Consider the following 12,214-nt stretch of genomic DNA (forward strand, 5'->3'; position numbering starts at 1 on the left):
TCGGTTGCTAAGTTGTGTCTGACTCTTCACAACTCCGTGGAGCACAGCTTGCCGGGCACCCCGATGTCCTCCACTGCCTCCTGGAATTGGCCCAAATTCACGTCCATTGCGCCGACGACTCTCTCTAATCATCTCATCCTCTGCTGTCCTCTTTTCCTTTTGCAGCCCATGGCTCCAAACATTACGGTCTTCTCCAATGAGTTCTCTCTTCTCATTTGGTGGCCAAGATTGGGACCTAAATCTTCTATTTACCCCACCAGTAATGTAGAGCGAGAGGCAAAGTAAACCTGGAATTCTCTGTAAGCTTTGCCTCCAAAGCTTTGCCTTACACATGTAGGACATTAGAAAACTTATATAATTTTTTTTTTATCGTTGGCATTTTGCCCCCAGCAAGATTAGCAAAATGTTTCCCCAAAGTCCAGCGGAATGCTGGAAATGTAAACAGAGGCAAGGAACATATTACCACATGTGGTTGCCATGCCCCGAAGCAAAGAAATATTGGACAAAGATAAGAAAATGGCTAGAGGAAATGGACTAAGCAACGAATAGATTTAAAACCGGAATTACTGTATTTCTATTAGGTATATAAGAGGAAATTATAATAATAAAAAAAAAACCCTCAATATATCATGTTACAGATAATAACAGTGGCCAGAATTGTCTACGTGCAATACTGGAAAAACGATTGCACTCCCTCCGATGGAATGGTGATAAAAGAATGTGTGGAGATGGATAGGCTAACAATGGAAATAAAAGAAAGAGGAGAAACGGAATACTACTTGATTTGGGACACATGGTATTCCAATTTCCAATTTTAATAGATTTGTATGCCGCCCAATCCCGAAGGACTCTGGGCGGCTTACATAAAAACAGTTTAAAAGCATTTTTTAAAAAAGTTTAAAATACAGAACAAAGATGAGTTAAAAGAGGACACAACATACACTCGGTCTTAATGGGGCTGAAGATCAATCTAGATCAACAGCCCCAGGCCTGCTGGAACCGTGACCCGTCAAAACCGCGGTCCACTAAAGCGCGCCCGATCAAAGCGCGTACGTGACGTCATCAGCAGCGCGACAAATAAAATTAAAAATAAATTAAATTAAAATTAAAATAAAATTAAAGCAAGCCGATTCACATAAAGGTAAGGGTTAGGTTTAGGGTTAGGGTTAGGGTTAGGTTAAGGGTTAGGGTTAGGTTTAGGGTTACGTTAAGCGTTAGGGTTAGGTTTAGGGTTAGGTTAAGGGTTAGCGTTAGGTTTAGCGTTAGGTTAAGGGTTAGGTTTAGGGTTAGGTTAAGGGTTAGGCTTAGGGTTAGGTTTAGGGTTAGGTTTGGGGGGGGTTAGGGTAAGGTTTTCGCGTTAATTTTAAATTTACCGCTCACAGCGTGCCGTTTTCATCGCGCTGTGATGACGTCACGTACGCGCTTTCGTCGAGCGCGCTTTAGTCTACCGCGGATTTGTGGTGAAACCGTCGGAACAGCCAGGTCTTAACAGACTTACGGTAGGCCAAGAGAATGGGGAGGGTCCGGATCTCAGGGGGTAGACCATTCCAAAGGGCCGGGGCAGCTACAGAGAAGACTCTCCCCCGAGGAACCGCCAGACGGCACTGCGCAGTCGACGGTACTCGGAGGAGGCCCGCCCTGTGTGATCTTATTGGGCGCTGGGAGGTATGTTGCAGGATGCGGTCACGGAGATATCCAGGTCCTAGGCCATGCCTCTGGGGATGTGGACAAGGCCATCCGAGCTGTAAGTGCCTCCACTTGTATTCTGGACCCGTGTCCCTCCTGGCTGGTGGCTAACAGCAGGGAGGTGACACATGGCTGGATCCAGGCGGTTGTCACCGCCTCCCTTCGGGAGGGGCACTTCCCCGCCGTATTCAAAACGGCGGTGGTGAGACCCCCTCCTAAGAAACCATCGTTAGATCCAGCCATCTTAAACAACTTTCGTCCTGTCTCCAACCTTCCCTTTATCGGGAAAGTTGTTGAGAAGGTGGTGGCCTTTCAGCTTCGACGGGCCTTGGAGGGAAGCTAGCTATCTTGACCCCTTCCAGTCCGGCTTCAGACCTGGTTACAGCACAGAAACCGCTTTGGTCGCATTGACCGATGATCTCTGGAGGGCCAGAGATGGAGGCTATGCGTCCATCCTGGTTCTCCTTGACCTCTCAGCGGCTTTCGATACCATCGACCATGGTATCCTTCTGCGACGACTGCGGGAGGTGGGAGTGGGAGGCACTGTTCTGCGGTGGTTCTCCTCCTACCTCTCGGACAGGTCGCAGTCGGTGTTAGTCGGGGGGCAGAGATCGTCCCTGAGGCCCCCTAACATGTGGGGTACCCCAGGGTTCGGTCTTATCCCCCCTACTATTTAACATATACATGAAACCGCTGGGCGAGATCATTCGGAGGCACGGGATAAAATACCATCAATATGCGGACGATACGCAATTGTATCTGTCCGCCCCGTGCCAACTCAATGAAGCGGTGGACGTGATGAACCAGGGTCTGGAGGCCGTTAAGGACTGGATGAGTGCTAACAAACTGGTGCTCAACCCGGATAAAACCGAGTGGCTGTTGTGTTTCCCCCCCAATAATTTGGCTAATACACCAACGCTTAGGCTGGGGGGTCAAATTTTATACCCCTCAGATAGGGTCCGCAACTTAGGAGTCCTCCTGGATCCACAGCTGACTTTTGACCACCAGCTGTCAGCTGTGACCAGGGGGGCATTTGCCCAGGTTCGCCTGGTCCGCCAGTTGCGGCCCTACCTAGATCGGGGGGCCCTCACAACAGTCACTCGAGCCCTTGTGATCTCCAGACTGGAATACTGCAATGGCTCTACATGGGGTTGCCCCTGAAGTGCATCCGGCGACTACAGCTAGTCCAAAATGCAGCCGCGCGAGTGATAGTGGGCGCACCTCGGTTCGCCCACGTTACACCTGTCCTCCGCGAGCTGCACTGGCTGCCTGTTGGTCTCCGGGTGCGCTTCAGGATACTAATGACCACCTTTAAAGCACTCCATGGTAGTGGATCTGGGTACTTGAGAGACCGCCTTCTGCCGATTACCTCCCTAAACCGACCAATTAGATCGCACAGACTAGGCCTCCTCCGTATTCCATCAGCCGGTCAATGCCGACTGGCGACTACACGGAGGAGAGCCTTCTCTGCTGCTGCCCCGACCCTATGGAACGAGCTCCCCATGGAGATCCGCACCCTCACCACGATCCAGACCTTCCGCGCAGCCCTCAAGATCTGGCTCTCCCAGCAGGCCTGGGGATAGGTTTCCAATCACCCGCCCGAGTGTTTGATTGCTGAATGAAAGTTGTGTTTTATCATTTTTCTTTTGTTCACTAATTGTTTGTTTTGACCTTGCACTTCCCCTCCCCTGTGGTTGTAAGCCGCCCTGAGTCCCCTCAGGGAAAAGGGCGGCATATAAATCCCAATAAACCTCAAACCTCAAACCTCATGTAGGGCTTTAAAGGTAATAACCAGTATAGCTGGTTAGAGAATAGAAGCTAAGAATAAGAATGTAAATTATGATGTGATTTAAAAAGGTAATGTATATAGTGATGCAATTACAATAATGGTACATTGTATAGAATAGATATGTACACAAAAGGAAAGGAAGAATAATGAAAATAACTTGTATGTACTTATGGGATATACTGATACCAGAGCACTGTAAAGATTGAAATGGTGATAATAAAATGAAGAAAAACTGTTTAATAAAAACTATTGCAAGCCACATGTAGGAAATCAGAATTCTCCTGGGGGTTCTGCAGTTCACACTTCTCTCTTTGTCCAACGCTTAGATCCGGCAACAGGAAAATGACAAAAATTGTCCGCGATTTTCTTTACGCTCAAAAGTTCAAGCTCCTGTAGAGCTTTATTCAGACTGGCTGACGGTGGGTCATGTGGATGAATTCTTGAGCTTCGTTCCGGCTCCGGACAAGAAGGTATGGATCGATGGGGGAATTGAGCAGGGGGTTGGACTAGAAAGCCTCCAAGGTCCCTTCCAAGCCGATTATTCTATGTTCTATCATTCCCTTCCCCAATTAAGCTTGCATTCACCTGCGTATGAGTCTTGGTGGCACAGTGGTTAGAATGCAGTATTGCAGGTTAATTCTGCCGACTGCCAGAGGTTCGATCCTGACCTTTGTGGTCGCAGGCTACTTCTGCCGACTGCCGGTTGCCACAGTTTGGCAGTTCGATCCTGACAGGCTCAAGGTGACTGAGCCTTCCATCCTTCCGAGGTGGGTAAAATGAGGATGAAGATGGATGGGGACAATAGGCTGACTCTGTACACCACTTAGAGAGGGCTGTGAAGCCCTGTGAAGTGGTATATAAGTCTAAGTGCTATTACTAGTGCTATACAAGAACCATGGTGGTGCAGTGGTTAGAATGCAGTATTGCAGGCTGACTCTGCCGACTTCTTGCAGTTCGATTCTGTCTGGCTCAAGGTTGACTGAGCCTTCCGTCCTTCCGAGGTGGGTCAAATGAGAACCCAGATTGTGGGGCAAGAGGCTGATTCTATAAACCGCTTAGAGAGGGCTGTAAGTACTGTGAAACAGTATATAAATCTGAATGCTTATTGCTATCTTCCTTCCTTCCTTCCTTCCTTCCTTCCTTGTGCAATGGTTAAAATGAAGTATTGCAGGCTAACTCTGCCCACTGCCAGCAGTTCGATCCTGACCGGCTCAAGGTTGATTCAGCCTTCCGTCCTTCCGAGGTGGGTCAAATGAGGACCCAGATTATTAGGGGCAAAAGGCTGACTCTGTAAACCGCTTAGAGAGGGCTGTAAAGTACTGTGAAGCGGTATATAAGTCTAAGTGCTATTTCTTCCTTCATTCCTTCCTTCCTTCCTTCCTTCCTTCCTTCCTTCCTTCCCTTCCTTCCTTCCTTCCCAATGGTTAGAATGCAGTATTGCAGGCTAACTCTGCCCACTGCCAGCAGTTCGATCCTGACCGGCTCAAGGTTGACTCAGCCTTCCATCCTTCCGAGGTGGGTCAAATGAGGACCCAGATTGTTGGGGGGGGGGGGCAAAAGGCTGACTCTGTAAACCGCTTGGGGGGGGGTGTAAAGCACTGAGAAGCGGTATATAAGTCTAAGTGCTATTGCTAATAGATTAGAAGAGTTTATTTGGCTGCAAAGGTATCACCTGTTGCTCTCTGGGCCATCTGCAAAACCCTGTGTGAACTTTTCTTTCATAATAATCTTCCTTCTGTATAAAATAATAAAATAAAATAAAATTGGTGACTCAAAGTTATACCGGCACTGAAAAAAACAACAACAAGTTAGGACCATTCTCATGTAACAGTTGCAGCTTCCCCATGATCGAAATTCAGATGCCTGGCAACTGATTCATACTTATGACAGTTGCGGTCTCCCAGGGTCAAGCGATCCCCTTTTGCGACCAGCAAAGTCAATGGGGAAGCTGGATAACTCTGGCAAGAAAATTCATAAAATGGGACAAAACAAGCTTATGAACTGTCTCGCTTAGCAACAGGATTCTCCGTTCTGGTCGTAAGTTGAGGACAACCTGCACTGGCGTTCTAACCGAATTAACCGGCATGTTAGTCCAACGGTTTGTGTGCTGACATCGCAGGAAGCAAACCATCTTGCATTTAGTAGAATACAATGCAATGCAATAGCAGAGTTGGAAGGGACCTTGGTGGTCTTCTAGTCCAACCCCCTGCCTAGGCAGGAAACCCTACACCACTTCAGACAAATGGCTATCCAACATCTTTTTTAAAGACTCCCAGTGTTGGGGCATTCACAACTTCTGGAGGCAACTTCTGTTCCACTGATTAATTGCTCTAACTACATCCGGTTAAACTGTGGGAATAAAATTTAACTCAGATTTTTACCCTCCTGGGGACTCTCCATGCAGGGTTTCCGGCTTCCTTCTGGCTAGTCCCCTCGCTTGCTTGAAGCTGTTTGAAGAGAAACAAAAAGAAGGTTACGGCCACACTGCCCTGTTTGAAGGTGAGCCCTAACCTTTATTCTACCAGGCTGATTTCCATGGGAGACCACTCATCCTGATGGAGAAATCTTAATTTTTTCCAGGCCTGAAGAGGGTGGGGGAAAATTACCGTCAATGAGCTCCTGAGGGACAGAAATTTGCGCCAAGACAGCAAATACGTTCAGGTAAAACAGTTGTTGCGGTCCGCCAGCACAGCTGGCGGCAGACTCAGACAGTGAGGAGGTTGGAGAGGAACATGGGTCAGTCCTGGAATCTGGGGAAGGCTCTGATGAGGACTCTGTGTCGGAGGCAGAGAGGGGACCAGAGCTGACTGACAGTTATCAGCTGCCTTCAGAGTCAGACATCAGTGAGGCAGAAGAACAGCTGGAGCCTGTTCCCAGTGTGTGCATGCGCAGAATTGCCAGACGAAGGGAACAGCTAAAGAACAGGGGTTGATTAAGGAGGAAGGCCACAGGTGGACAGTGAATGGCCCCTCCCAGAGGAAATAAAAGAGGAGCGAAAGGGGAGTGGAGTTTGCAGGAGACCATAATTCTCTTCATTGGTTCCTGATTCTCCAAGACTCCTGGCCTAGTTCCGCAGATATGGCCTGGCAGCTCTCCAAGCTAGATAAGGTCTGTGATTGTAAATCCTCCCTTGAAAGACTTTGCTGGATGTGAATGAGCAGAATTCACAGCAAATTAATAAAAGGGTTTTTTTGCCGGGACAAGGAGATTGATTCCTGCTCTTGGGAAGCTTCGGTAAGAACAACAGTAATAAAATGTGGCATTTTCTACATTAGGTAGGAAATTCACAGCACATTTTAAAACAAACTGATTTCCAGTAAAAAGCAGAAATTCTCCATTGCATAATTTATTCCTCACCATTAAGCAACCATTTACTAAGAGGTGTGAAAATGAAGTCAGAATCTTAGGATGCTCCTTTCCGTACGACTTTTCTAGGAAGTTGGTTTGCAACATCCAACTTCTAAGATTTTGTCTAGACCGCTTAGTAATTTCCTTCCTCGACTAACGTTAGATCCTCTTTTTGGATCTAAGGATGACGTCTGTCAAATAGTTGTTTTAGGGAGTTATCAGCTGCCTGTTTTTAAATCCCAGGTTCTTATTTCCTAACAATAGGGGGGGGGGGAATTGGTTTGGTTAGAAAAATCTGCATTCGATGGAAAAGGGGTATATCATCCTTTGAAATAAGGGACACAGCGGCTTAGTGGGTAAGATAATGAGCTTGTCGATCAGAAAGGCCGGCAGTTTGGCAGTTTGAATCCCTAGCACCAGGTAACAGAGTGAGCTCCCGTGACTTGCCCCAGCTTCTGCCAACCTAGCAGTTCGAAAGTGCATAAAAATGCAAGTAGAAAAATAGGAACCACCTTTGGTGGGAAGGGAACAGTGTTCCGTGAGCCTTCGACATTGAGTCATGCCGGCCACATGACCACGGAGACGTCCTTGGACAGCGCTGGCTCTTCGGCTTTGAAACGGAGATGAGCACCGCCCCCTAGAGTCGGAAACGAGACTAGCACATTTACCTTTATCCTTTGAAATACCACATAGTTTATACTACATCCTTGGAGTCCTTAACTTAGTAAGAACTATTGTTTTGATTTAGAAAGATTAAAACCTCCCCTTAAACCAACAACCGCACATATTTCTTAAGCCTGCGTGTCCCTTTCTATAATATGTCCCACACCTCTTTTTGTATTCTTGTGGAACCATTTCAGCAGGATGAGGGCAAACATTGGTTTCTTGAGCCCCAATATGCTTTCAAAGGAGAATTATTAACTAGAACTACACCTTATCAAATATGTTTTAAGTTTCAAACCAACTAAAATTACAGGAAGAGAAACCCCACACCTCTAAAAGTGACACCGTTGGACAGCCTGGTGTGACAGTGAAATCCTAGATTTAAAAAAAAAAAGAGAGAGAGATTTAAAGTCTCTGTGGTGTAGTGGCGAAGATCCGGGTTCAAATCCACCCTCCCTGGGGTGATTCTAGGCTCCGATTCTCTCTCAACCCAACCTATTTCACAGGAATTGAGATTCCCACACTCTCAGGAGGAAGTCAAGCTATCAAGCTATCATAATGCAAGTCCTTGACTTACATGGGTTCACTTAGTGACCATTTGAAGTTACAACGGCACTTTTAAAAGTGACTTAGGACCGTTTTCCGCACTTATAACCATTACAGCATCTCCATGGTCAGGCGACCAAAATTCAGATGCTTGGCAACTGACTCCTCTTTATGACGGTCAGTGTCCCGAGGTTATGTGACCCCCTTTTGCGACCTTCTGATGAAGAAAGTCAATGGGGGAAGCCAGATTCACGTAACAACTTGGTTACTAACTTAACAACTGCAGCAAAAAAAAAAAGGTTGTATAATGGGACACAATTCGCTTAGCAACCGTCTCCGTTACTCACAGATATTTTGGGTTCAATTGTGGTCATAAGTTAAGGACTACCTGTTATAGACTATTACTTGGACACTAAACTCGGGACACTGATGAGAGAGACGTCAAGCCAGAGCAGCAGTAGGTTTCAAAATTTTTTAGAACATCTTCTGTAGGTGTGGCCTGCTTTGTGGGAGTGGCTTGTCGGCCATGTGACTGGGTGGGAGTGGCTTGGCAGTCATGTGACTGGGTGGGCATGGCCAACTTGTAAAATGTGGTGAAATTCACTTAACAATGCTCTTGCTTAGCAACCAAATGTTGCCTCGGAAACTCTGGCATTTGAGGCACGCAAGTCTTAAAGCGGTCAAGTTACAAGACCCTTGCACCCCTAACCCTTTAGAAAGAAAAAAACCCAGGGGTGTTCAAACTTGACAGCTTTAAGACTTGTGGACTTCAACTCCCAGAATTCCTCCTCCAGTCATCTTGGCTCAGGAACTCTGGCATTTGAAGCACGCAAGTCTTAAAGCTGTCAAATTACAAGACCCTTGCACCCCTAACCCTTTAGAAAAAAACCCCAGGGGTGTTCAACTTGACAGCTTTAAGACTTTAAGGTTTAGATAGGACTCTTAGAGGTGGGCGGGGCGATTGCTGAGCCAGTGAGCAGCAGGTGGGGTAAGCATGGTGCGGATGGGCAGGGGAGGAAGCTGGAACCGGTTCTAAACGGCATGGTAGATTTGTGGAACCTCTTCTATAGAAGAGGTTAGAACTGGCAAGAACCCACAACTGAGCCAGAGGTATAAAAATGCCTTAAGGACAGATAATATGAAATTAAATCATTAACCCGGGACTCTCCAAACTTGGCAACTTTTAAGATTTGCGGACTTCAACTCCCAGAATTCCTCTGCTGGCTGGGGAATAATTCTGGGAGTGGAAGTCCACAATTCTTAAAAGTTCCCAAATTTGGAGACGCCTGCTTTAACCTGATGGGAAACCCCTCACCCACCTTTGTCCTTCTCTTCCTCTTCCCAGAGTTGCATTGACTGGAACAGGAGTATTTTAAAACGGGAACTCGGACTGACCGAACGAGACATCATTGATATCCCCCAGCTCTTCACGCTTGAAGGCTCCACCGCCACCGCCTTGTTCCCAGACATGGTGAGAGACCCTCCATCCCACTGGTCTTCCCAAAGCAAACATCCCTCCTGAGCATCCTACAGGGCTCAGCCAGCACCCCAAGTCTCAATTCCAAAGTTCCTTGGAGAGATCAATGGAGATTTTATAATCTACCACATCTATGGAGATCCAGGTCCTAATTGATCCAAAGGTGCTTTTTCAAGAGGCAACTGGCCTTTCTTTGAAGCTTCTTGGATGACAAGCAGAAGGTCTTCAAAGAAGAGAGATCTTGGGCAACCATTTAAATATGAACCAGCCGTGTGCAGCAGCTGCCAAAAAAGCCAACCCAGTTCTAGGCTGCATCAACAGAGGGACAGAATCAAGTTCACGTGAAGTGATAATACCACTTTATAATCCCTTGGTAAGGCCACACTTGGAATACGGCATTCAGTTTTGGTCGTCACGATGTAAAAAAGATGTGGAGACTCTGGAAAGAGTGCAGAGAAGAGCAACAAAGAGGATTAGGGGACTGGAGGCTAAAACATATGAAGAACGGTTGCAGAAATTGGGTATGTCTAGTTTAATGAAAAGAAGGGCTAGGGGAAACATGATAGCAGTGTTCCAATATCTCGCTGCCACAAAGAAGAAGGAGTCAAGCTATTCTCCAAGGCACCTGAAGGCATTTACAAGAAGCAACGGGTGGAAACTAATCAAGGAGAGAAGCAACCTAGAACTAAGGAGGAATTTCCTGACAGTTAGAACAATTAATCAATTAATCAAAGCCTCCAGAAGTTTGTAAATGCTCCAACACTGGAAGCATTTTAAGAAGAGATTGGATATCCATTTGTCTGAAGTGGGGTAGGGTTTCCTGCCTATGCAGAGGGTTGGACTAGAAGACCTCCAAGGTCCCTTCCAACTCTGTTATTCTATTCTATTCTAAAAACAATAAAGTCCCATTGCCTCTTGAAGAAACACCTTTGGGATAACCTACCATGCTTTCCATCTGCAAAAGAGAGATACTTTTTCATCTGCAAAAGCGAGACATTTCCTAATTTTCTTATCCTGTTTTTTAAAGATTGCATTCAACATCTTTTTTTTAAAAAAAAGGTAGTGGCCAAAAGGGAATTTTTCTTTAAAAACAATAACATGGGGTGGAGAAGGTTAGCAATGAAGACAATGGCCAGCCAGCACTGTTAACTCCAAGCATTAGCTTCTAATCTGAAGGACGTGAAGAATGGCTAACTCCTGTTGACTCAAAAAAGGGAAGCTTAGACTTTAAACGGTTTAAAGAAAAAAAGACATGGGGATGGGAATCATTTTATACAATTCTGGGCAAAACGGGGTCCTTCCCAAATTGAATGAAGGGGTGTTTTGGCCGTTGATGTAACAATCACTAAACTGTAAGCCAGCCAGGTGCTGCTGTTCCCCAAAAAAAGCCAATGAAATCCTAGGCTGCATTAACAGAGAGATAGAATCAAGATGATGTGAGGTGTTAATATCAGTGGTGGGATAACAATTTTTTTTACTATCGGTCCCATGGACGTGGCTTGATGGGCGTGGTGTGGCTTGGTAGGCGTGTCAGGTGAGGGATACTGCAAAATCCCCATTCCCTCCCCACTCCAGGGGAAGGATACTGCAAAATCCCCATTCCCTCCCCAGTCCAGGGGAAGGATACTGCAAAATCTCCATTCCCTCCCCACTCCAGGGGAAGGATACTGCAAAATCCCCATTCCCTCCCCACTCCAGGGGAAGGATACTGCAGAATCCCCATTCCCTCCCCACTCCAGGGAAAAGATACTGCAAAATCCCTATTCCCTCCCCACTCCAGGGGAAGGATACTGCAAAATCCCATTCCCTCCCCACTCCAGGGGAAGGATACTGCAAAATCCCCATTCCCTCTCCACTCCAGAGGAAGGATACTGCAAAATCCCCATTCCCTCTCCACTCCAGGAGAAGGATACTGCAAAATCCCCATTCCCTCTCCATTCCAGAGGAAGGATACTGCAGAATCCCTATTCCCTCCCCACTCCAGGGGAAGGATACTGCAAAATCCCCATTCCCTCCCCACTCCAGGGGAAGGATACTGCAAAATCCCCATTCCCTCTCCACTCCAGAGGAAGGATACTGCAAAATCCCCATTCCCTCTCCACTCCAGGAGAAGGATACTGCAAAATCCCCATTCCCTCTCCACTCCAGAGGAAGGATACTGCAAAATCTCCATTCCCTCCCCAGTCCAGGGAAGGATACTGCAAAATCCCCATTCACTCTCCATTCCAGAGAAAGGATACAGCAGAATCCCTATTCCCTCCCCACTCCAGGGGAAGGATACTGCAAAATCCCCATTCCCTCTCCACTCCAGAGGAAGGATACTGCAAAATCCCCATTCCCCCTCCACTCCAGGAGAAGGATACTGCAAAATCCCCATTCCCTCTCCACTCCAGAGGAAGGATACTGCAAAATCTCCATTCCCTCCCCAGTCCAGGGGAAGGATACTGCAAAATCCCCATTCACTCTCCATTCCAGAGGAAGGATACTGCAGAATCCCTATTCCCTCCCCACTCCAGGGGAAGGATACTGCAAAATCCCCATTCCCTCCCCACTCCAGGGGAAGGATACTCCAAAATCCCCATTCCCTCCCCACGCAATCCCCTTTTGCGACCTTCTGATGAGAAAGTCAATGAGAGAAGTCAGATTGCAATCCTAGGCTGCATTAACAGAGGGATGGAATCAAGATCCCGTGAAGTGTTAATATG

The 12,214-nt window shown here is 46.9% G+C and overlaps 1 protein-coding gene across 1 annotated transcript in view; it reads left to right on the forward strand.

Annotated features, from left to right (window-relative positions):
• LOC116518693 (protein-arginine deiminase type-1-like) overlaps nucleotides 1-12,214 on the forward strand; it is a 38,379-nt gene that overhangs the window by 25,374 nt on the left and 791 nt on the right. The window contains 6 exon segments of the mRNA XM_032232208.1: nucleotides 3,802-3,851; nucleotides 3,854-3,945; nucleotides 5,880-5,891; nucleotides 5,893-5,974; nucleotides 6,066-6,136; nucleotides 9,378-9,503. Coding sequence (XP_032088099.1) covers nucleotides 3,802-3,851; nucleotides 3,854-3,945; nucleotides 5,880-5,891; nucleotides 5,893-5,974; nucleotides 6,066-6,136; nucleotides 9,378-9,503 — 433 coding nt within the window.

Source organism: Thamnophis elegans, chromosome 15, assembly GCF_009769535.1.
Source record: "Thamnophis elegans isolate rThaEle1 chromosome 15, rThaEle1.pri, whole genome shotgun sequence".
Taxonomy (NCBI): domain Eukaryota; kingdom Metazoa; phylum Chordata; class Lepidosauria; order Squamata; family Colubridae; genus Thamnophis; species Thamnophis elegans.